Source organism: Ambystoma mexicanum, chromosome 6p (genome assembly GCF_040938575.1).
Source record: "Ambystoma mexicanum isolate Mex_15411 chromosome 6p, UKY_AmexF1_1, whole genome shotgun sequence".
Classification (NCBI taxonomy): domain Eukaryota; kingdom Metazoa; phylum Chordata; class Amphibia; order Caudata; family Ambystomatidae; genus Ambystoma; species Ambystoma mexicanum.
The window spans coordinates 940,846,632-940,873,199 of record NC_090935.1 but is presented as its reverse complement, the minus strand read 5'-3'; the positions used below and the strand labels follow the sequence as shown (position 1 = coordinate 940,873,199).

The following is a 26,568-nucleotide window of genomic DNA, read 5'->3' as shown; positions in this document are numbered from 1 at the left end:
GGCAACTGTTTCCAAAGTCCATGCATCTGAAGTAATTCCTCACCATTCTTTCAGATGCAATGAGAGTCTGCCTCGCAATGGGGTGTTGTGAACTAAGGCTTCATAGAGGCTTTGAGGCGGCTGGAGCAGTGGCTGATGGTAAAGTAGCCGCTGCCTGGACGGTCCTAGTACCTCTTCCTCGTGCACCACAGGGGAATGTTTTTTTACCTCTTTGATTGGACCGTCCTCTCCCCTTTCCAAATGAGGAGTAAAAGCAAAAAGGACCTACCCCTCCAAGGTGTGCTGGTGGGGCGGTTTTGTGGCTGTAATAGAAGCACCAAGGTATTTTGCTGCTGCATTGGAGGTCTGCAGTTTCTCCAGGCTCTCCTCAGCCTTGCTACTAAATGTGTGCCATAAAAAAGGGCATGTTAAGGAGTCTGGATTGCACATCGGGAGCAAACCCGGATTTTCTTAATCAGGCAAATCTGCACATTACTGTACTAGGCGCCATTGACCTGATACTGTCAGCAGTGTTGAGACCTGTCTGGAAGGATTCGCACATCACATCCTTCACATCCTTGACTAGAAATAAAAATCTGTCTTTCATCCCCTTCGGGGATATGCTCAGCCGCCATTGCTATACATTTACAAATAGTGTAAGTGAACCTGGCCAACGTGCATGTACTACTGACTTTAGGGCCATACTCCCGGAGAGGAAACTTTCTTGGCCAAAGCGCTGTAACGCTTGTCATCTCTATCTGGGTGAATAGTCTGGTATTCGTTTTGTTTTGAGGTGGATGTGGCAGCCTGTACCACCAAACTTTAGGAGTGAGATGCTTCGTCAGATAACTGGGGTCACTACTGGACGCCCTGTATTTGGATGTTGTTTATTTACTGCCAAAATTCATTCTGGCGTCTCCCAATTTGTATTTACTTGCCTTTGCAGAGTCAAATGAAAAGGAAGAATAGGGTCCCCGTGGGACCCTTTATCTAGGATATCTGTATGATCATCCTGCTCATATATTGGTGTGCGTCTTTTCCACCCCATGTATTCCACCACCCTGGACATTACATTTCTGTAAGACCCTTCATATGGTCAGTAGGATCAGGTCTACTAAATTAGAGTTCTGGGGACGTATATAGTCCACTTGCACTTTGCAGGGACTCCTGTAGATTTTTCAACCCCGATTCCTCTGAGATCAAGGGTTCAGGGACCCCAAGTGCTCCATATTGTAGGCCAAAGGTACATGAATCATCCGAGGAATGTTGTACTGTCTCATAAATAGAACAAAGGGGCCTCTCACTCGGACCGGAGTCGCCGCAGCCTGCCTAAGTTGTCGCTGGTCTGTTCAGTTCCATCTATGTGGGCAACTGGGTTCGTGGTCCCTGCCCCCAATCCTCCGCTCTGATCTCCACGGGGGGGGGGGACCAAGGCCGTCCGCGGGCGGGCACACGCCCCACCAACACCCGGCGGGGGCCTCGCACCCAGGGTCCGCACAGGATTGCTGTTGCTTTCCTCGTGGGGCAGGGGGGTGTGGGGGAAGAGTGGCACGGGCCCGACTCGTTTTCCCCACCCGGAACCCTCTGCCTCCGTGACGGACAAAGTCTGGCTCCTTGCCTGGCCTGGGCCCCCTTTGCCGTGATGCGGGTCCTACTGCCTTGTTGGGGGCCTCCTGCCTGGCGATCCTCAAAGTGTCTCGGGGCTAGCTCCGAGGTGTGCTGGGTTTCGGCTCCTCTACGTATGTTCTCCGCCCGCCGGGCTAGGCCCGCGGCCCGCTGCTCCGTGGAGACTGGGGGGAGGGGCGAGGATCCACTCCACAACCCGGGGGGGGTGAAGCCCCCTCATCCCGCTGTGGCCCCCGCTTTCGGGGCCGACCGTGCAGCAGGATCGGGGATCAATCGGGTGAGGCGGGGGGAGGGGGACTCCACACCGTGTCTGCGCGGCGTCCGCGGGGCTCCTCTCCACTCTCCCGTACCACAGCTGCTGAGGCCCTGCGCGGGTCCGTCCCGGGCAGACGTCACAGGTCCCGTTCTCGTGCTTCTCGGGGACCCCGAGCGTCGCTTTTTCGCTCACTAGGTGCCCGGGGGTGTCACCACACAACGCTGTCGTGCTGGGTCCACCTGGAAAGGTTTGGGGGGGCTCAATCCCCTTGTTCAGCCCGGCTTTGGCGGGAGCAGTACGATCAGGCAACCATTGCCTGCGCGCCCCCTGGTGGCCTCCCCTCAACATCTATTTAATGACTTCCCAGTGGACCTATCAGACAATTTTGTCATATGTTTGCAAGAAACATGGCTGCGGACCCCACCAGTAAAAGATGCGTACTTGACAATGTTAAATCCAGCAGAGAAAAATTCTCAAGGTCGTCCTTTCTCAGGTCTAATAACAATGTTGAAAAATGGTACAAACTGGGAAGTGTGTGAAAAAGAAAATCCAAATAGTTTTCCAATTACTACCCACAACAACGCGCGACTCGATAAACTATGTACTGCTACTAGCTTATCAAAATATGGCCGTCTCTCAGAACATACAAAAAGCAAAAATACACATTCATGTGTGGAGCAGGAGGATAAATAATGAAAAGAAACAGCTCAATAAAGATATAAGAGTCCTGAAGCGTAAATTAGGAGTTCATGCCTACGGTCCCATAAAACAACGAAAGCAAACGGTACCAAAATTGGCTAAAAGCATTTTCTTGCTTGCGTGATCAAGAACGAGGTGAGACGATGTGAGCCCTAATTAAATCGAACAATTCAAGAGATCTGGCACATCCTAAATAGAGGGTTCGAAAATCAAATGGATATGTTGGCAAACAGAGTCGCACAGGGAGACTGGATAAAGCATTTCAAAAATGTATCTGCAAAAACTTCCTAAAATCCTGAATGAAACGGTTGTAGAGGAAAGACATTGGGAGGTACTAGAGAGTGAAGAGGCCATATGTAATGCCATTGGAAAGTTGAAAAATTCAAGAGCTGCTGGGCTTGATGGCATATCAAATGTGATGCTAAAAGCACATAAACAGGAATGGTCCATATTTATAGCAAAATTGTTTGCTAGAATTGCTGAACAAAGAATATTACCATCTTCATGGACTGAGGCGATAATAGTGCCGGTTTTTAAGAAGGGCAATCGGGCTGACCCGGCCAACTATCGCCAGATTGCCTTTCTAGACACAATTGGAAAGATATTAGCTAACTTCCTCCAACAAAAATTAACAATGGAATTTCAGACAGTCGCCAGTCAGGTTTTACAAAGGGAGTCGGGACCGAGATCAACCTTACAATGATCGATTTGCTGAAATTAGAAACCCTGGAAAGGAGATCTAATCTTTTCTTTGCCTTCATTGATATGCAACAGGCTTTTGATACTATAAACCGTGAGTTGCTCTGGCAGAAACTCTCAAATTGGGAGTGTCCGGAAAACATATTGCAACCAATAAAGGCATTCCACTTAAAGACATCAATTCGTATCAGGATAAACGGAAAGTGAGATTTATCAGAGGCGATTGACACGTTTAAAGGGGTTAAACAAGGATGCCCCTTGGCTGCTACTCTATTTAAGTTGTTAATCGCCAATGTCCCTAACACTTTAGCAAAGGTAAAGTGCTTTCCCACTAAAGTTAATGGACATCAAATCAGCTGTGCAACATACGCCGACGACCTTGTCCTAATTGACTCCACCCAAATAGGGTTACAGCGACTTCTCAAAATTGAAAATCTATATGGACGAAAACCAACTTAGAATAAATGTTAAAAAGACAAACATGATGAAGTTCGGCCCAATAAAATGAAGAAAAAATAAAAACTTCAAGTGGAAAATTGATAACGAAGTGATCGGAGAAGTCGCTGAAATTCGATATCTAGGAGTATTGGTCAATAGATCGATATGGGAATAGAGATGGGTGCAGGACCTATTTCAGCAGGATGAAAAAGTTTCCTCTACAAGGTGCTAGAATCCACACTCCATTTGGAAAATTCACCCTAAATCCAGTTCGGCAGTTCTACTTGCAGAAAGTAATCCCTGCCATTACCTTTGGAGCTAAAACAGGTTGAAACATAGATCACAAAATCTGGGAACAGCTAGAAGGCATCTTTTGGAGGCGAGTATTAAGGCTACCAAAATACATATGATTATCAGACATGAACTAGCACTGGACGAGCTATATGGAACTGTGGTCTGGAAATCACTGGCATTATTAAGAAAAATTTTAGTTCTTAGTCCGGAACCAGCTTATAAAATATTTGCACCATCTGCTATTAGCCCTTATGCTGATTTACTCAAGATATTGTTCCAAAAGCTGAAGGAAATCATGCAAGCAGCCGACATTCAGATGGCCACTTTGCTAGCCCAACCTCAAATTGCAAAAATAAAGCTAAACAGTGGTCTTGGATCCAAAAATTGTCAAAATATAATAATTTACCAACTGCCCTAGACCTTGGGCCCACAATGAATCAACTGGAAAAAATGCCAAAGTACTTGCAACAATTTCCGTCTCGTTATCATCGTGATGGTTTTCTAAGACTGCATCTGAGCGCCTATAAAATGAAGCAAATGTTGGTTGTGCGACATATAGAAGACGCAAAGGATGATGTTTGTAGACATTGTATGGATATGACAGAATCAATCAAACATCTAATAACAGAATGTACTGTATTAAAATATCAAAGGTCAATTCAGTCGAGCCAATTTGCACCAGCGGTTGACAATATAGACAAGTGGTGGTTCCGGATTTTGAGTGGGAGCTCAGTGCACCTAACTTGTTCAGTGATAAACTTTCTAGATAAAATCATAGAGTGAGCTCAAATAAAGTAGTCCTTCTCGCTGGATTAATCTATGATTTTAGTTAGTTTGGATTAATACTTAGAATGTTTTTCCTTTCTATCTAATTTCTCAATTTGGAGACTTAACGAAATGCAAAGGATTTTGTTGTTGTGATAAAAATGTTACAATTAAAATTATTATTATTATTTTTTTTAAATGTGATCCTTTTTACAATGTGCTCCGGTCCTGTCCCACAGGACAGAGGAATGTCCCATAAGTATGTAGGAAAGAGGACGGGACGTAGGAGTAAATAGTATCTTCCTGGGGTCCTTGGATGTCAGTAAGATCATCCTGCTCATATATTGGTGTGGGTCTTTTCCACCCCATGTTTTCTACCACCCTGGACATTAAATGTCTGTAGCACCCATCTGCATGGCGAGTAGGATCAGGTCTCCCAAATTCTAATTCTGGGGACGTATCTAATCCACTTGCATTTTGCAGGGACTCCTGTACGTTTGTTATCCTCGATTCCTCTGAGATCAAGGGTTCAGGAACCCCAAGCGTTCCATATTGTAGGGCAAAGGTACGTGAATCAGAGGTATGTTCTACATCCTCATAAATAGAAGAGTGATTCAAAAAAATCCTTTGGGCATGGTTTTCATGATAGAGGGGGTCAAGGCCCCATTCTCGAATATTTTCATCATTTTCACTCTGAATTTTTCCCACTCAGCGGGAGAGGCTGATTTTGTTTCACTTGACCCGTTCTGGGGAGGAACTCGACGATGACAAAGACGGCGACCTATGGTGACTTTTCTTTGAATGCTGCGACATGTCGAGTGGTAAGAGCCACTGCATGGTCAAGATCTTTTTGTCCTCTTTTGACGAGGAGAAATATTTCTCGACTCGTCTGAAGACTGTTTTTTCGACTGAGTCGTCGATGGGGATTTAGACCTACCTGCTGCTAGTTTTCCTCTTCGCTCTTTCAGGGCTTTCGCCGTCATCGATAGGCAGGCCTTACAGTCAAAGGTAGCGTGAGGGGAACCCAGGTACCACAGACAGACCCGATGGGGATGGGGGTCCGTAAGGGACACCTTCACCCCACAGTCGTGGCACTTCTGAAACCCTGATCTCAGAGTTGATGATGACGCCATTTGAGAAGTTTTATCAAAGATTCTCATAGGGAACCAAAGCGCACTGTATCTGAAGCAATAGCTTACCCTGCAAAACAGAACTGAAGCCAACGGTCGTTGCGTGCGCTTTATACCATCTATGACATCGAGATGGAGATGGAGGCCTCTGAGGGACATCGAGTCAACAGGCATCTACACGCAGCGCCCTCTGCTGGAATTTCTTTTCAAAGCAGCTGAAGCTGGATATAGAAATATCATAAAATGAGGAATACGTGGGAGGACCAATCCATTTGAATGATTGTTCAAGTACAGCTCAGTGTTTCTTGCTCATGAAAATGATATACCCTTTTTTATGCCAAAAGTCTATTCTGCAAGCCAATGACCCACATTGAGCTGACCTTAGGATCACCTCTGCTGGGACTATGAGGTGCTCAGACCTCCCACTATAAACACAGTTTTAGTCTCAGCTAGGGGGTGAAAGATGGCAGCCACCACTGGAAATGGAAAATGGACTAAGTAGTGTATTTGCATGGTGGTCATCTTTTTTTTTTTTTTTGAAAATCAAGTTTTATTGGGTTTCGCACATGTGTTACAACAATGCAGAACATATTTAAACATGAATAAACAGGAAACCAGTTATAACCCATCACCCCCACACCCCCTACCAGTTCAAGTTCTCAATAATTGCATATTTGACGGGTTCCGAAAAGAGCATAGCAATGTCTACATGATGTGCACTTAGCACGCCGAAGTCATGGGCCGAGCTTTGAGGGACTTGAAGTTGGACTAGTGAAGGATGGCCCGAGGCCCCTGGGGGGGGGGGGGGGTAGTTCTCTGGGTCCGGTGCTTAAGATTATACTGAGCGGCCGTATTTTTCGAAGAAGGGGAGCCATATTTCCTCGATGTTGGATCTAGATTCGTCAAGTAGATGTGTGAGGAATTCCATGTCGTAAATGGCCCGTACCTTGGCTACCCATGCTTTTTCCCCCGGGCATTCCGGGGTTCTTCCATTTTTGTGCCAGGCAGCACCTGGCCGCCACCAACATAACCTGCAGCATGTGGTCATGGGTATTTGTGATCATCTCCAATGTCAGTTCCGAAAAGGAGAAGCCAGGGGCAGGAAGGCCGCTCCACCCCATCTATCTCTTAATCCATGTCAATACCTCTTCCCAGTACTTTGGGACCACCGCGCACCTCCACCACATGTGAATATAATCCCCCCCTTTCGATCCTACACTTCCAGCAATGTGGGTCGTACCCTGGCCTCATTCTAGCAATCCTCTGCGGGGGCTAGTGCCAGCGATGCAATACCTTGAGGGCTTGGTGGCGATACTGGAGTGAGGCCGTGGAGCGATTGGCCCGCCTACACATCTCCCCCACCTCTCGTCGTCGATTTCCTCGCCCAGGTCCTTTCCCCATTGTGTGCGTGCAGGTGGGGGGGGGGGGGGTCTCTTGGGACAGAAAAGAGGAAGAGCTTGTAGAGGTGGGATGATATTCCCTTGGAGCCCCTCGCCGAAAGGAGGAGTTCTTCAAAGTTTGTGAGGTCTCTCCCAAGGGTGTCCCCCCAGGATGGTTCAGTTAGGACTCCCTTAAGCTGGAGGTAGCGAAAGGGGGACAGGGTGCCTATCCCCGGGCCTCTTCCAGATCTTTCAAGGGTAAGAAAGAGCCCCCCACCCAAAGGTGACCAGTCTTGCTAAGGCCTGCCTCGAACCACGTCTGGTACGTCGCTGGCTCTGCTATCTTGGCCAGGAAGGGGGGTGCCCAAATACAGCTCAATGGGGAGGGCCAGGTTGTGAGCCAGCGGTAGTAACCCCCTCCCTCCTTCCATAGGGACCACAGCACTTTTAGGACTGGGTGATACAAGACACTTCTAGGGATCTTCCTCCTTGGGACCCAGAGCCATTCCTCTATGGTGACGGGCGCAAGTGGCCCGTTGTCCATGGCTACCCATTGTTTTTTCGTACCCGGGGCAAAGTGGTCAACCAGGACCCTCAGTTGGGAGGCTCTGTGGTATGTTTCAAGGTCAGGGTATCCCACCCCTCCATCCTCCTTCGGTCTGGTCAGCACCTCGTAGGAGGTTCTATGTTTTTTACCTGACCAGAGAAAGTTGAGGAGGACTCGCTTTGTTTCCTTGAAAAATGTTTTGGGGATCAGCACCGGGAGCATTTGAAAGAGAAATAAAAACTTGGGAAGGATTACCTTTTTTGGGAGGTTGAGACGTGCCATCCAGGGGAGCCCCGACCCTGAACATCGCTCTATGTCTTTCCTGATTGCTGACCAGAGGGGGGGAAATGGGCCGGGTATAAACCCTCAGGATCACGGGTGACCTGGACCCCGAGGTACCGGAATCCGTCATCTCTCAGCCTAAAGGGGAGCCCGTTAACAAAAGCCATCTCTGAATCTGTTAAGTTTCCCCCTATGAACGCCACCGATTTCTCAAGATTAACTTTGCACCCTGATAGGTCCCCATAGCGCGAGAGGCCCTGCAGCATTCGGGGGTCTATTTGGGATGGGTTTGTGATATAGAGTAGTGCATCGTCTGCAAAAAGGCAGATTTTGCACTGCATCTCTCCGACCTGTACTCCCCTGATGGCCGCATCGTTACGGATCGAGATTGGCCATGGTTCCATCACGAGTGCGTAGATTAGTGGGGACAAAGGGCATCCCTGCCGTGTACCACGCTCGAGGGGGAATGTCCTCGACTCGGTCCCATTTGCCACCACTCTAGCGGAGTGGGAGGAGTAGAGCTCGGAGATCCAACCTAGCCACCTCAGGCCCATACCCAGGGTCGTGAATACCTCCCTCATAAAAACCCATCTGCCCCTGTCAAAGGCCTTCTCCCCATCAAGGGTCAGTAGAAGCGCGCCTTAGTCGCGGACCCCTCTCGAGGGAGCGTCTTCCGCATATTATCGGAACCCTGCCTGTTCAAGACAAATCCTGCTTGGTCGGGGTGTACCAGGCACGGGATGCAGCCCTCAAGTCTGGTGGCCAGGATTCTAGCAAAGATCTTAGCATCCAGGTTGCGGAGTGAGATGGGTCTATAGGACCCACATTCCGTCTGGTCCTTGCCAGGTTTGGTTATAACAGTGATAAGGGCCTGCAGAAATGTCGGTGGGATGGACTCCCGATTCCTGATCTGGTTAAACAATTTGGCCAGGGGCTTCAGCAGGACGGGTTGGGTCTGCTTGTAAAAATCGGCTGTATAGCCGTCATCTCCCAGTGCCTTTCCCACCTTCAGTCTTTTGATGGCGCCCTCCACCTCCTCCTCAGATATCTCTCTCTCCAGGACCTCTAGCTCCATGTCGTACAGCCTAGTCAGAGGGTGTTCTGCCAGGTAGGAGTGGATGTCCTCCAGTGATTCGCCTGCCTTTTTGGAATAGAGTTTGCTGTAATAATCAGCGAAACACTCCACTATTTCCTCACGGCCCCCGTGAAGCCCGCCCACTCCATCCCTGAGACGAGTGACTCCTCTCTCAACCCTACATCCCTGAGCCCTCTGCGCCAGTAGGGTCCCCACCTTGTCTCCCCGTTCGTAGTACCTCTGCTTAGTATATCTCATTTTCTTGATAACTTCCCCTATGAGGACCGTATGGAGTTCCTGTCTTTTACCCTGCATCTCCTCCAAGAGAGCCCCACGACGAACCCCCGGAAGGCCTAGTCTGGCTCGCAGATCACCCAGCTCTGCATGGAGTTTACCCTCGATTAGGCCCCTTTCCCGTTTACGTCTCGAGCCCTCCGCTATGAGAAGGCCCCTGAAAGTGGCTTTTGCGGCATCCCACACCATGGACATATCCGTCTCACCGGTGTCGTTTGTCTCAAAGTAGGCCAACATTTCCTGTCTCATGAAATCACAAAATACCGGGTCCCTGAGAAGTGTATCATTACAACGCCATCGGGAAGATCTTGGGGAGATGGGCAGTGACCAATTAGCTATGAGTAGTTCATGGTCTGACCAAGTTATGGCTTCCACCTTCGGCTGTTGTGCCACCCCGTTCCCCTCTTCCGAGATTAACAAAAGGCCAATTCTGGTGTAGGTGCAATGTGGGGGTGAAAAAAAAAAGGTGTACCCACCCTGGCTCGGGTTTGCTTTTTGCCAAACGTCCACCCAATAATGCTCTCTCAGGAGGGTCTGCAGGGCCAGATTATCCTTGGAGATACTCCTGGGTGTCCCCCCCTCTCGCGGACCACCAGTCAAGCCTCGGATCCATTATAAGGTTGAAGTCCCCGCCCAGTATCATGGCTCCCTCTGCCCATTCATCCATGACATGAAAGACCTGGGAGAGGAAATGTATTTGTTTTGAGTTGGGCGCATATAGAGTGGCCAGGGTAATGCGCTCTCCCTCACAGGTTCCCTTAATGCCCAGGAAACGGCCACCAAAACCCCTCTTGGTTTCTATATCTGTGAGACGGAACCCCCTGCTCAGGAGGATTCCCACCCCTTCCTTCTTAGAACTTCTATGTGAGGCCCAGTAATTGCACCCAATGTCTTTCCCCTTGATCTTAGATTCCCTACCATGCCTGTAATGCGTCTCCTGTAGGAAGAGAACCGTTAGGTGTTGCTTACGGAACATGTTGCTCGTGAGAGATCTATTATTCTGGGAGTTAAGGCCCTTGACATTCAACGTGCCTATCTCTGCTTCAATCATTATCATTTTTCGTTACGCGCACTGTAATCACCTCTAAGTGCCTGCTACTCGGAGCCCTTTGCAAAACAAGTGTCCATAGTTTGAGCTGGTTTTCCCCTTCCCCCCGAGCCACGCAAGGGGCACGCCCCCTCTCCCCCCCTTCAACCCCTGCCACACGCCTCCCCCCTGCCCCTTCCACCCCCCCCCTTACCCATTTTGTGGGGCGTTCGCCGCCGGGTCCCCGGGGGGGGGGTGTGACTGGCAACGAACCACCAGGGTCTCTTCCCTGGCCCCGGCAAAACAATTTCTTAGGTGTAGCGCTTTCCAACATGCCTTTCTTCGTTAAGTACTGGCCCTTTCTGATCCGCGGTGGGGAACTAGCTGTATTGTCTCCCGAGCCAGGCGCCCCCTGGCCTTAGTACTTGATCGGGCCCCTTTGCCCCTGGTGGGGCGTGTCACGGCATGAGGCCTGGAGAGACACCAACAGTTGTCAGTGTGGAGTCGCCGTGTAACTTTCTATGAAACCATACAACAGCCTCTAAATGGGCAACACTTCAACCCTGACCGAAGTCAATTGGACAAAACTCCCCACTGGTCGTGGGAAAAAGACACTATGACCGGCGGGCTCCATGAGTCGTCGCGTGCTCCCGTGGGACGTAGATCAAGCCTTCTGCACAGAAAGGTGAGCCTTGGTTGCTGCTTGTGCAATCATATAGGGTCCCCTCGGTCTGTGGGTGGATGTTTGTTTTTTGAAAATTTGCGTGAGCCTTTGACCTTTAGCTTCCTCTGGGAGAGGTCTGGGCCTCGAGGGGCACAAGGGCGATCTCCGTCGGTTTCGTTCCGATTTTCTGATGGTCCTGCGATGTCCCCTGTGAGATCCTCAGTGGTCCTTCGGATTTGTGCCTCCGTGACTAGTTGGTACCTCTGGCCCTGCCATTCGAATGCTAGGTGAAATGGGTGGCCCCAGTGATAGCGTGTCCCCTTTTCTTGTAGCCACCTGGTGATAGTGCCGCATTTCTTTCGCATCTGGAGAGTGAGGGACGAGAGATCCTGGTAAATTAAATCGTCACCCTGGAGTTACCATGTTGAATATCCCGTAAGGTTCTCGCCCTCTCCAACACCCTAGCCTTGTCCTTATAGTAGTGAAATCTTGCAAGAACTGAGCGTGGGCCTCTACCCACCACCGCCAGCCCGATGGACCCTGTCAAGCAGGAGAGTCACCCCAGAGTCCGACCCCAGGACAATTCTGATGATGTCTTGGATTTTGCTTTCAAGTCCAACCGGGGTCTCTCCCTCCGTCTCCTCAAGGCCGAAAATTCTCAAAGTGTTCCTCCTCTCCCGGTTTTCCATATCGTCGACCTTGAGCCAGAGGTCCTCCTCGCGGCGTTGCAGTTCCTGAAATCTAGTTTCCATTTGCGCCTCGAGGATGTCCGTCGATACCTGGTTGCACTCGACCCCTTCTACCAGATCCTCTAGCGTTGAAACCTTGGCCGTGAGGTCAGCCAATTTGGCCCCCATGTCCGTCCTCATACCCCTAGTCTCTTCTAGGATCGTTTGGATATTGCACTGCATGGCATTCATGTCCGGGGATTGCGAGGCGGCAGGGCCGGTCTCCATTTTGTAGGACCCAGGCGTGAATTGGTATTGCGCAAGGGTCTCCCTCCAGTTCATGGGGTATCGATCGCACCAAGCTATAGGGTTCTCCTGAGGTGTCCTCCGGGTGAGTCTTAGGGGGCTAATATAGCTTAGGGTATCGCTCTATTCCCCTGTAATGTGGCGAATCCTCGTTGCCGGTACTGCAGGTGCAGGGAGGTGGGCAGTGACCAGTTGGCTATGGAGGGCCCCAAGGGAGCCCCCGGGGGGAAGCGCCGTGTCTCACCTGTACCATCGGTGTGTGGAACTGAGCGTCGCTGGTGGGCAGGAGGCCTGGAGTAGTCTCGCTTTACTGCGGAAGGCGGGGGCCACGGACTCCAGCAGGGGAACGCTCCCCAAGGGGGGGGCCCGGGAAGTGGAGTGGCCCAGACACGCTCCCGCAACGGTCTGAGCCTTCTCCGGTGGTCGGGTGGGCTCCTCTGCCACTAATCCGGACCCCCGCGGGGGCTGTGGGGAATAGGCCTCGGGTGTCTGAGGCGGTGGTCAGGCGTGGAAACGTGGGCCGTTGAGGTGGTACCGAGGCGCGCTCCCGCATCTGCCCGGGCACAGACGAATCTCTGGTGATGAGAGCGGTGGGGGGAGCACGGGCCCCCCAGGCGCCACGGGCTGGGGTAAGTATAGCGGTGGTTCCCCCGTATCCCCTATGTTGGGGGCAGGTCACTGTTGGCCTCCAGTAATGGATGAGCCGGTCGCCGGCAGCTTTGCAGCTTCTCAGAAGGCCCGCCCGGCGTTGGGCCCTGTGTGCTGTTCGCGTGGGCCGTTCCTCCTCTCTGGTGGTGTCGGATGATCCGGCGTGGGGCCTCCTCTGAGATGTCCGGAGAGGCGGAGGCCGTCAGCCATGTGGCGGCCGAGGGAAGATAAGGGGCTCCTCACCCTACGTTGCGTGGTCTCCGCCTCGGTCGCCAGGCACCGTCCGTCTCCAGCGGTGGGGAAAGGGGCAAAAGCCGCTGGTGGGATCTCTTCAGGGCCCGCCCAAGCCGTCCACAGCACCTCAGGTCTCGGTGCGCGAGTCAGAGCGGGCCCGAGGCCTTCCCTCAGGTGCCAGGAGGAAGGGGGGGGTCGCCGATCACAGGTCGCTATCTGGGGAACAGGGGCATCTCCGAAGTCCGGACAAGCTTCTGGGTAGTCCACAGCGGTTCCCCTCCTCAACGATTGCTGGTAGATGGGGTTAAAAAGCATTTAAGGCATGTCTATCCATGGGTTTCCCGGGGCCATACAGGGAGCTTGAGATTCATGCGGTCATCTTGCCCGCGCCCCCTGGTGGCCTCCGGTCATCTTTTTTTATAGTTTTATTTTATTTGAGAAATGGCCGGTGCCGTCTTATCACACCACTTCTCATGTCACAAAACCTCCACTACTATCAACCAATATTTTTACTTTTACTAGGTGCTAAAATCTAGAATTCTTGTGCTTTGCCCAAGGATTATTGCTTAATTAGTACCCGACGAGGGACAATCTTATTGTTTCAAACTATCTGATTGGCCCTCGTTGGGTCCTTAACTGCCTGACGAGGCTCTGCTCACCGCCGCGTCCCTGCGGTTCCTTCTGCGTCTGGCCGCCATGAAAACAGATAAGGGACTTTGTGTAGTCCCTTCTCTCCTTTCCATGACAGCCATTTTCTTTGTTTTGGTTTTATCTTTTTCAATGACCTCTGTGGAAAGGGAGAAGGGTCTACATGTATTCCCTTCTGCCGTTCCATAGCGGTCATACTTTTTTCTTTATTCACTTGCGAGATGCCGTTGGCGTTTCGCAACTGCAAAAAAAAAAAAGACTATAGAAACCCAGTCTTACAGGCCAGAGTACTAATAGCAATAAGATCCTTGCAACGGGGGGCAATTTGTACATAAAAATAAATTCTAATAAACTTACAAATATATAAAAAAGGTTAGTGTGATAGTATAGAAATCCAGAAAAAAGCAGTCACTGTAGGTTCTAGCGCTGCAGTACGGAAGATCGAGCTGGGCCATCACTCAAGCACAATCAATTCTAACTCGAATTAAGGTGCCCTAGTGTGCTAGCACATACCAGGCAAGTAGAATGATCAAATTGCAATCAGTTATAGAATTTTAAACTTTTTTCTTATTGACTAGGAAGACCAACACCTGCTCCCCCCCCCCCACTGCTGGCGATGCTAAATGAAGCATTGGAGAAAGGGATATTACCGGAATCTCTAAGGGAAGCGATTATCATCCCGCTCCTTAAGCCCAACAAGCCATGCATTGATTGCGGGTCATACAGACCTCTATCCATGCTTAATCAGGATAGCAAAAAACGTACCACGGTGCTGGCGAATAGGCTGAGACCGGTCATTAATAGACTCATACATCCCGATCAGACCGGTTATGTCCCGCATGGGCATATATCGGATAACATCAGGAGGCTCCACCACATCATTGAACATATGCCAGAGGACCGACAGGAGGTCGCAATAATATCACTAGACTCCGTGAAGACCTTTGACTTTGTCAAGTGGCCTTGGCTAATGGCAGCCTTGAGAGGGTATGTGATGGGGCCAATGTATTTGAGGTGGGTGCACCTGCTGTATAGCGTGCCTTTAGCTCGAGTTAAGACGGGAGCAATCATCTGACCGGTGGCAAATGGGTAGAGGCACCAGACGGGGATGCCTGTGGTCCCTGATGTGGTTTAGGCAACAGTATGGTGAAGTGGGTATTCCTACAAAGGGAGGGCTACACCTGATATCCATGTATGCTGATATGCTGTTGTATCTAAGACACCCCGAGGAGAACCTACAATTAATTCTAGAAGTGATGGATAGATATGCAGCATTTTCTGGAATAACAGTGAATCCCACCTGCCTAGGGATTCCACAAGAGGAGCTGCCGGTACTCCAAATACAATGGGAGACAGGGACCTTTAGATACTTGGGGGATTGACGTATACCATACGGCCGAGGTTGAATATAAATGTAACAGAGAAGGCAGCGACTTACATTGAACACTGTTTGAAGTTCTGGGCCAAGCTCCCGCTGACCATGATGGGAAGAGTGGCATTGCTAAAGATGGTGGTGTTGCCGAGGTTGTTGCACTTTTGGGAACATACCCTACATGATACCAAAGCGATTCTTTGTCAAGCTTCAGAGCTTGTGCAGGGGGTTTATATGGCACAATACTAGAAACAGGGTAGCACTTTGGAAACTGCAAAACACATGACGGGGGGAGGGGGGGAGCATCAAGTTGCCGAACTTTGAGATATACTTTTTAGCTAGCCAATTACAATATGTGGCCAGGTGGCTATGGGATGACAACACCGGAGTCTAGACTACTGAAAGCGGAATGTGCCCCGTTCTTTCTGAAATAATTAATCTGGTTGCCAAGATCTCAGAAAAAGGGGTGCACAGGGATGTTAGATCTGGGTGGGAGTATATGGCAGAGAGCGTGCCTGGCTATAGCAAGTCCCGCCCCGTGTTCCCCACAAATACCGTTGGTAGCACTGAATGGGGTAGATGTGCAACTACGAAAGGTGATCAGGAAATACTGGGAAGCAAATGGCATCGCAACGCGGGGGATATATGGCAGATGGGAAGGCAGTGGAATTTGACACGCTAGTAGAAGATACCGGGCTGCACCGGGGACAATATATCACTTATACCCGGTTGGTGTGGATAGTGAAAGACACATGGGCAGATCCGGTGCTGAAGGTCAGCCCGACACGGCCATAGAAACAATTTATGACGTTTCCGATGGGGGCCATGAGGTCTCCCTCATTTATGAACTTCTCACATCCAGGGTTGGTAAAGAGGTGCTCCAGTTCAGACGGGACTGGGAAGAGGAAGCCGGAGAGCCTATGGGTGACGGGTTGTGGGCGAGAGCCCAGCAGTATCACAAAAAAGTGTCTAGGAACGTGAGATTGCAGCAACTACAGTTGTATATTACCCACAGGGTGTACATGACCCCCTCAAAGGATTGCAGGATTTAAGAATGCCGGGGTACAAACATGTCCTAAATGTGGGGAGGTAAATGTGGGAATGATACACATGTTCTGGGCATGCCCTGAAATAGGGAGATTTTGGGGTGAGGTAGCCCACCGCTTGAACGAGAAAGGGATCAAACTGGAAGTGGAATCTTTGTGGGCGTGCATGGTAGGAGGGTTCCCCAGGCCATGCAAGATGAAACATGCGAGTAAACTAAAGTACTTAGCCTACATACTAACCATGCGCATAATTGCCATGGGCTGGAAAGCTACCAATAGACACGTACAGGAGGGGAAATTCCCAGTCCACTCTCTGAGGAAATTCCCTGGAGAAGAACAGGTGGCATTTCCTGTTGATAGGGGATGTTAACAGATCACCTTGAGGGGTTCACCAAAGGCAAAGATCGCTCAGAAGAACTCCCTAAACCAACTCCCACTTGTTGGAGATCGTGTTCTGCCTGCTCAGAGTGTCAGCCATCTTCTCTTCTTGAACAGCTGACCGAGATCGGTTTTGTAGCGCCCAAAACCAGAGCTGTATTGCCTCTCTGAACATTGGTAGTGACGCTAGACCTCTTTTGTTGAGGTAATGCATGGCCACTGTGTTGTTCGTCAGGACATTATTCCCCTGTATGGACAGCAAAAAGGGCATCAGCGCTAGACTGATCACCCTCAGTGCAAATAGGTTTATGTATAGCTTTGATTCTAATGGGGATCAAAGTCTGCCGATCGGGAGATCGCTCATGTAAGCTCACCATTACGTCAGTGAATCATCTGTGACTACTGTTATCTCCGGCCGGGGCTGCTAAAAAGATTCCCCCATCATCACATTCTCCTTGCAGGCCCACCACAGGAGATCCTGAGCAGCCTTGCTCAGGAACTGAAGGTCAGTCATCCTGCCCAAGAATTGTGACCACTGGGAATGGAGGGACTTAATCTTTAGGTAGGCTTCTGGCACCAGGAAAATTCAGGATGCCATGAGGTACAGCAACCTGAGAAAGTTTAATGCTGGCAGATAGTGGCCGTTCTGAAATCTCATTACCATCTGCAAGATATGTTGACCCCTAAACTCAGGATGAATAGCAGATTTTGAGAAGGTGTCAACTTGGACTTCTTGAAACTGAGGGAGAAGTTAGGTTTGTGGAGAGGGTGGCTGGTGCTGTTGAGACGTGGCAGGTTCTGTTGAAATGTTCCAGAGTCTGTTCGGGAGAACTAACTCTGATCAGCCAATCGTCTGGATAGGGAAATGTGTGAATCCTACTGTGATGAATCCTGCAGAACCATCACCAAACCCCAGCCTAATTTCCCCTACCATGTGGCATGGGGAAGGCAGCCTAACCCTCGGGGTGGCATCAGAGGAGGGGGGGGGGAAATCACATGGGAGGAGACGGCTATCAATGGGAAGTGGTGACTCTGCAATGAGAGACGCAGTATTAATTTTCTTCTGAGGATGAGAGTCATAGTATCCCAGAAACCTAAATGGCATGTTATCAATGTAAATACCTCCAATGTAACTACTCAAAGAACAGGTCAAGGAAAATAATCTAGACAGAACATGGTTTGTGCCTCAGGAGTTCAAGAGTTAAACGTGAATGCTCTAAATTGTCCCAATTCTGCATTTGATAGAAATCCTTACTCTAATGTTGGGTCAGACATCTTTTCACAGCCTTCCCTCACTCCAAGAACTCTCAATCTATAAAACAGTCAAAACTAAGTATAAAAACACCCATATTCTTATGGACCACAGTACCCATAATGCTTATAGTACTGGGATGAGGAAGAGGGACTCAAGAGGCAGTGAGGATTCAGAACACTGTTTACCGAAAGGTGCAGTCTAGTTGTAACAGGCCAAGGCACCTGAGCAGGATATTTTAATCCCAAAATGAAGCACACCTGCAGTAAGGAGCAGGAGAAGGTGGAGAAGATGGAGAAGGCATTGCTGAAGCAGAGGTTGTGGTTGTCCGAGGCAAAGGAACTTCTCCAGAGAGAAGACCACCAGATGATGCCCTCGCAGAGAGTAAAGGGGAGCGGCATTGCAGAGGATGCACAGCAAGAGATGGAGTGTGGAGAAAGAGCCCAGCTGACGAGGAGACATGCTCCCAACTCAGCGCATGGCGAACCGGTGAGAGAGAGGATGCTGAATATCAACAGAGCTGTCGGAGCTCCCAGAGACAGACGCACAGCTCATCAAAGGTACACGAATGCAGAAGAAAGGGCGGCCGCAACAGACGACCATGACAAGGAACTGCCAAATAAAGCTGGTGAGTTGGCTAGATCGAAACGGTGACCTTTGGGTGCTCTGCATAAGAAAAAAGTGTTACAACCCTATCATTTTGAATACCGACCTGAAGCAGAGCAGAAAGCCCATACATTTGAATACCAACAATTAAAGAAACAGAAGTGGCAAGAGCGCAAGTTCCCTTATAGGGGACTGCAATTGGGGAAAGCTTATATCCTGCATTGCCAACAGCCAAGAGACTTATACCATACAGAGGTGACAAGGGCACAAATCAACTGGGGGAAACTTGTAACCCAACTGCCAACAGTCAAGAAATAGTTGAGACACTTTGTAAATAATTCTTCTATATCAAGTTCTCAGTTTAGGGAAAACTGGAACACACCTTGCCAAGAGTCAAGAGGCTATAAAAAAAGGCAGTTATTGTGCAGCCTTCCTTCCAAGAGACATTGGTGTGGAGAATGTGGGAGTCAATATTGCCACCAAGTTTGATTGTAGTTGTAGGAGCTTTTCTCCCCGACAGGCTAGTATACAAGAAAGGGGATTATAGTAGTTAGTTCTGGCAGGCGAGTATACCAGGAAAAAAGAAGATGGTTTGAAGAAGTAGGTTTGTGATAAAAAGGTGTGTTGGGAAGACCTTTGATGAATCAAATAACGTATTGACCTTATCATTTGTTTGACAAGCTGTGGCATCACCAAGAGGGGGAGTTGTGCAATCCTGACAAAAGTAGTTCATTTGAAGAAGGTGTGACATGCAAATAATTGTTGAACATTTTGAAAAGAACAATTGCTTTGGGTTTGAACTTGTGTTACGAAAGAAAGACATTTACCTTTCCAAGTAGGATACTGTGGAAAACACCAGTTTTTAATTGTCAACAAACATTATGGAAACACTATTGGCTGCATCAAGGGGAAAGACACAGTGGATGGAAGATATTTTTTGTGTTACCTTGAATCAGAATTGTGCTCCAAGTATTCCTGAATTGATACAGGGGAAGGGAGCCCAACCCTGGTCACTAGGAGGGCTTTAAAAAACTGCTAAGTTCTTGTTGAACTAATGTTAGCCATACATTCTTGGTATAATTTTGTTGCATGTATTAGTGTGAGGGTCAGAGACTTTTTGGACACTAGGTCATTTTTCATTAGTTTTAGTTCGCTAGGCAAGGAGCTCCTTGTTACGATAGGGAAAGATAGGCATTTATCCCACCCTTTTCATTTAATAAATGGCAAACTTTGAGAAAAAAACTTTAACTTTGTGTCCGTCTCACATTTCTGACCTCTCACGCTCCCCTCCTTAGATTTACTGCCACCACCCCCATCAACTTGGTGAAGATCCTTGGGTGGAAGTGAGACCAAAAGGTAAAACTCAAAACTGATAGTGGGAACTGGCAATGTTGAATCCCAGGTATTCTCTGTGCTTGGGATGTATAGGCGCTTGAAAAAAAGGATCTAGAAGATCTAGTGACACCATCCAATCCCAGAGCTGAAGGGCCAGGAGTATCTGCGAAAGAATGACCATCTTGAATCTGTTCTTCCTGATTAACTTGTTGAAGCTTATCCGGTCCAAGATGGGTTTCAGTCCTCTGTCTTTCGGGAACCAGAAAATAGGTGGCGTACCAACCCTGGTATTGTTCCCCTATAGGTACCTTCTCCACAGCACCTTTCTCCAACAGGGAAAGTATCTCCTCTAGAAGGAGCAGATCTGGTTTCCAAAGAGATTGCTCACTCGGGGATCAATCCAGGGGTCGTTGTAGAAATGGGAGACCGTACACTTGGGCCACTCTGTAGTGCCCATGCACCTGAAGTAATGAGATGCCATTCTTGCAGATGCCGGGTCAACCTGCCTCATGCCAGTGTCCTTTGAGCAAAGTGCTCAGAGAGGTTTTGGGGCAGGGGGCAGCGAGGAGGTGGCTGCCTGGGCAGTTTTTCCTCCATGGCCTCTGGGGTCACGCAAGCACCTCATGTGCCCGCTCGGGGTAGCCCGAGATCTTCCCCTTTAGCTAAAAGAGTAGTAGTAGTGAAAAGAACGCCCTCTCAAAAGCTGCATTAGGGGTGCGGGGGGTGTTGCAGCTGAAGAATGGTTGCCCCTAAAGATTTCACAGCAGCTTTAGAAGCTTGTAGCATTTCTAGGCTGTCATCAGCCTTTGGTCCAAAAAGGTTGGACCCAACGAACGGCATGTCGAGGAGCCTTGATTGGATGTCGGAGGCAAACCCTGACCTGCGTAACCATGCAACTCCCCAGATAACCACACTCTAGTCCATACACCGGCTAACGCACTCTGATGCATCACGGCCTAACTGAAGGGACTGGCAAGAAGCTTCCTTACCATCATTGATGAGGTAGTTTTAGCCATCTCTCATCTCATGTTTTCTGTCGCCGGGGAAATTAGATTCCATAATTCATACGTGTATTTCGCCAGAGCACAAAATGCATCAATGGCTTTAAGAGCCTTGCTTCCAGCAGAGCATATCCTTTTAGCCGGTGCATCGTATTTCTTATTGTACCTATATGGGAGGATGGGCAGATAAGCTGCAGCTTTTGAGGTAGAAGTAACCACCTACACCACCAAACTCTCTAGTGAAGGGTGGCTTCAGAGGACGTCACAGTCAACAGAAAAAAGCCTGTACTTCTTCACCAACTCCAGGTTTACAGCAGGAGTGGCGTCTGTTTTTTGCCCGTTTTCTAGAATGGCTTTTCTAGAGCCATATGGAAGGGCAGCACAGGCTCCTTAGGAGGGCCTCAATCCAAATTGTCTGTAAGGTCATCCTGGGTAGTGTCCTTAACAGGACGAGCCCCAACCCAAATACTCATTTACCCTATTCATGATCTATAGGCCACATTAGGGTGACAGTAGGTCTGCAGTGTTAAATTCCATCTCAGGAGAGATATCCAGACCACTGGCTTCTTTCAGACAAGTTGCTACATCGTCAAGCTGGGATTGATCCGAGACCAACACTTCTGCAACATTGTGAGTTCCAAAACGTTCACACCCAAAGGGTACAACCTCATCTGCCTCCTCATCTTCCTCCAAGATGGACCCAAAGGCTCTAGGATTTAAGGAAATCCATCATAGATTTGGGTTTAGAACTCTATCTCCGAGAACAAGGTCGATGTCGAAGTTCCCTTCAACTCCTTTAAGGAGGACGTCACAGAAACATTTTGCATCAATGAAGTCTCTGTGGTTGATGCTGTTGACGCTACACGAGACGACCTCCCTTAAGTCTTACTGGATTCCCTGCTGGTCTTGGAAGGCATGGTGGGTTCTACAGCACTTTTCGGCTCTTTCAAGGGACCAGGAGGGTGCGCCTTCGAAAAGACATCTTTTCTCTTAACTTTTCCCACTCGACCACAGAAGTGGTTTTATCTGGAAAAAGTACCAGACGCTTGTTGGGTGAGAAGTCAGAGGGCGAGGAACAATAGCGTTGTTTCTGCGGCTTATTCCAGGTTGACGAAGGAGAAAGACTGACGGGAATCACTCGTGAACCTGGGCTGTTGAGATTATTTCTTGCGCATTTCTGGAGCTTCGACCTTTTGAAGATTTCCTCTTCGAAGGTGTGGAAGACCGAGACTTGGAAACCGACCGACCTAGGGTGAGCTTTGATCTTCTCTCCTTCAAGGCTTTGCTGGTAATCGATTGGCAGGAGACGGACTTTATGACTTCACGTTCTTCGCCGAGGCACCAGAGACAAATCCTGGGCAGATCAGTGATCAACATCTTCGAATCAAAGTTCACACATCTCTTGAATCCCGCCTTCGGCATAGACATACTGAAGATTTTACTCAGAAAATGGTAGACACTTTAGTTGAGAGATTAGCTGAGGCGAGCCAAACCGTTCCGGTCAGGCATGCTGTGTATGCGGAAAAACGGAACTGAGGCAACAGCGAAGTGCGTGCCATTCATAATATCAAAAACGTTGCAGCAATGGTAACTGTCAAGGGACATCGACTTGATGCTGCACAGCCCCCTCTGCTGTCGAAAGATTTCAAAATCTGCGAAGCAGGATAAGGATATACCTAAGATGAGATTTCCATGGAGGACACAATCCATTAGAAATATATTATTTCTAATGTCTGTTAATGCAATCATAATATGTTGAACATGTAGGGAAAATGAACCAAAAAAGAATGCCTACATTAATATACAGTAACAGTAATCTAGTCATTTAGTAAATTGTGAAAGTGCAATTTAGAGAACACAGACTGAAAAAGCGACGTAGGAGATCCCTGTAGATAAGGTAATTTACAATGTATGTGCCAACGTTGAAGGTACTTGATGAGATACTGACATTCAATGGTTAAGAATAATATGACTCCAGATAGGCTTTTCATGGAAATAATTGCACTAGGAACTGGTTGATAGAAGAAATGTTATTTATTTGGTGAACGGCTGCATGAATACGAACAGTAAACTGGAGATGGCAGGCATTAATAATGTTGTGCTTCGAGGAACCAAAACTGTGTAGACGATTTTTCCTGTAGTTGTAAAACTTTAAGCAGAGGAATGAAATGCTGCTCGCTGCTATAATGTCACAGCAGTGGCCCTCTACTTCCTACTACAAACTCAAGAGACAAAGACACCTTTGCAGCTATGCCTCCCTCTGGGAACCAAAGACGGCAGAAGTTATGTCCATGCAGAGTACTTGCTCAACTTCACAGTGGCGCTGCTGTATGTTCTGGGTCAACATATCATGGGAGAAGTGGGGTCACAAATTACAGCAGTTTAGCTAGATTGACACATTAACTCCCTTAAACTATCGGTTTGCAAGTAGCAGCAAATAAGCGTCATTAATTTTGGATAGTTAACGAATGAAGAATGGCCCCATTTGGAATGTCAGAAGGACATGCATTGTGGTAGGTTCTGCAAGTGGATCCAAGAAGATTGGAAACAATCTAAACTAAATGTACAGACACCACTAAACACCATGATTGCAAAAGCACACTTGGTCAATCTTATCCATAGTGGATTTGGCATTGCAGTTTATAGTTTCTTATTTGACAAAGTGTTGAGATATGTGGAGTTACATATGGCATTTTAGCAGTCCACGTTAAAACATCAGAATACCTCTACAATAGCCAGATAATACATGTAATCAGAAACTTACCGTTGGATGAGCAGTATTTTGAGTCAACAGGTTCACTGGTTCAAAGATGCAAACAACATTTCCATAGGAAGCTGCAATCTAAAGTAAAGAAAAAGCATCAATACACAGTTCTATATTTTTGTTCTTTAAATGGTTGTGGGCATTTTACAGTATTACAGCACATGCCTAATTTGTCCAATAAGGCAAGACAAATAAAAAGGCACTGTTGAGCTGAAGATACAACTTCTTCAAAAATGCATTTACAGATATCCACTTTGCGTCTGCACTACTGAAAATTAGAACTATGGGAATCATGACCGTTTCAAACTTTAAGTCAAAACTATGTGGTTTGGAACTACCCATATCTATACATAGAGTTTGTGCAACCTGGCACAGAAGTAGTTAAAAAAAGCATGGGTCAATATCTATCTCTAAAGGGTCACAGAAGGGAAACACAGAAGCTCAATCCACCTTCAAAAACACTCAACATAGGATTGCAGATTTCTTTTTTGAATTAAGTTTCATGTTGTTATATTCTGTTAACTCAAGTTATAAGAAAACAAACATACATTTAGCAGGGAAAATATACAAAATGAAAGTTCATGCATGCATATATAGTTGTAAAGATGACAATAGGATGATGCACCACAGAGGTTGGATACAAAAATCGAATGATTGACATAGTGTAGTAATCCCTATAAGAGCAGAAACACTTGTCTAATCAAGGTAACATTATATTTATATTCCTAACCAAAGAGTCTAAAACAGGAATAAATATAGGGGAATCATTGAAAAGAAAATACAAAAAAACTGGTAAAACAAATACAAAGTAATGTTTAAAAAAGAAAAAGAAAGTAGCTCTTGTTTAAGGTCAGGTTATGCTGCTTCTTGAAAAGAGTAAGACACTTGCAAAGGTTGACATTACTCGGTTTATCAATAAAGCAACAATTCCACAAACTGCTCGATGGATATGCGTTGCCCTCAGCAGTGTACTTATAGCTTCATTTATATTTGTTTGAGATAACAGGGTTTTTAAAAGAAACAATTTACATGTGTAACTTGAAAAAAGCAGAAGATTGCTATTTCTGAGTGCATTACAATAACACAGCAGTGAAATGTGGATGTAACATGCATCACGTTGCTTAAAGACAACTAGAAACATTAAAAACAGGACAGTAAAGGCAATGGGCCACTAATACATAAATGTATTGAAGTAAACCATTCTGTGCAGATGAGAAAAGAGTAGTGAATTATAGAGTGATGCTACTGTATATCTCCATAGTACCTTTTGTAGAAACAGTAGGTGCTTCTTGATGAAGACCTCACTGGCCCAGACAGTTGTAATAGTCTTAACCTCGGGGGGATAAGAAGTTCCAGTGATAGGGAACAAATGGTAAAGGAGCAGGATCAACAGGGCGTGCTAAGCAGGTGAGGAATGGAGTGGGTGATAATGGTTTTGGGGAGGAGATTGCCAGAGACGGAGATACTTATGTATGAGGGAGTTAGTCCATAGATAGATGTATATACCAGGAGAAGGGATTTTTAGAAGGATCAGTGTTTCCTAACAAGGCATCGGGCAAAGAGACAGTGAGCAGAGGTGTGTAAACAACATGCGAGGAAGACTATAGCATGGGTGGCAAATGTCAGTATTTTGTTGGGTGGGGGGGGCTAAAGGAATGGAGTAAAAGTCCAAATAGTAGACTGGCACATTAGTCCAGTCTGCTGTGGACAAGGGCCGAGATCAAGGTTTTTGCAGAGTGATCGGTTTGTTGGGGGCAGATTCGGAGGACATTCAGTAGACTTAGCCTGGCAGCAAATGCTTTAGAGGAGATGAGCTGTAGAAATGTCAGGTTGCTAGCAAAGGAAACCAGTGCTCTTCAAGTAATAAAGCATATGGTGGGCAGATCAGGGGTAAAGGATCTGGGAAAGGGGAAAAGAAGTGGGTACTTTATAAGCAGGGAAGATGAACATCTGTTTTGGGAGAGTTGAGTATAAGGGATGTGAGCGCTATCCGTTAGTGGAGGTAGTTAGAAATGCAAAAGAATAGTTCAAAGGATAAAAGAGGGTTTGTGCATCTCTCACGTATACAGCTGGAAAAATTAAATCTGATTGCAGAGAAAGGAGATGCAGATTGTGAAGAGTGAACCACGGACAGAACTTTGAGGGGTACCCCTACTAGGAGAAGTGTAGGAGGGGAGATGTCAGGATTCACAAAGATGGAGAAGGAGCAGTCAGACAGATGGAAGGTGATCCAATCCAGGGCATTGTCATGGAAGCCAAGAGAAGAAAACATATGGAGGAAAGATGGATTGTCAGCAGTTTTAAAATCAGTAGAGAGATCAGAGGGTGAAGATGAAAGTCGTGATGAGGTTAGAGACATGCAAAAGTGCTACTTTAATGGGGTGGCTGCTTTCATAGCAGTGAGATAGCGAGATAGATCCAGGTAATACATCCCTTCTCTCCAAAGGGGAGCCACCCCCATTTGGGACCAGGGAGGTAAGCCTGCTACACTTAACATCCCCTAGGGGAAAGCGCAAGCGGGATCCCACTGGGGGTGACCTCTTCCCCACCCCCCCTAGGGTAGAACAAATACCAAAGTAAGGGTTTTTACACCACCTCCCTTTGACACAGAATCCCAAGTGTTTGTTGGCTATGTGGGAACTGAGCTGGGTAAAAATGTGCAGGGCCCTTTAAAAGTTGCGGTTTGGTTTGGATTCTGATCTGGTTTTGTTATCATCCCTGCCTGAGGAATAGAACCAGTGGGTGCTGTAGTTTTTTTCAACTGAGGAACATAAAGGGCCTAGGACCCAGACACCGAGGGAGAGATCCAGCCGAGGGCGAGAGAGACTAGCCTGAATACAAACTCAGGGGAGGGAACCTCTACTCCAGCAGGAGCCTAGAGGCAGAGCTATGCAGACAGCGTGGCGGGTGGAGGAACACAGAAACTCACGAAATACTGCGGAACACGGGAAGGTGGGGAGCCAGAGAAGCTCAGAGCCTCCAAGAGGAAGGGAGACAAAGAAGTGGTATCCCGCGTCCGTCATCCCAAATGTCAAAATCCTGTTGGTTACAGAAAGGAGGAAACCAAAGCAGAAGACCCAACCGCTAAGAAGTTGTAGTCGCAGTTCTGCACCGAGCGGCGATGCTGCCCCCCGCCCCCCAATGTACCACCCCACA

General features: G+C 48.0%; 1 protein-coding gene across 2 annotated transcripts in view; it reads right to left on the bottom strand.

Moving 5' to 3' along the window:
- DMXL1 (Dmx like 1) overlaps window positions 1–26,568 on the bottom strand; it is a 1,868,248-nt gene that overhangs the window by 1,757,428 nt on the left and 84,252 nt on the right. For both annotated transcript variants that reach the window (XM_069625559.1, XM_069625560.1), the window contains exon 3: window positions 23,413–23,490. In XM_069625559.1, the coding sequence (XP_069481660.1) occupies window positions 23,413–23,490 (78 nt within the window). The remainder of the gene's footprint in view (window positions 1–23,412; window positions 23,491–26,568) is intronic.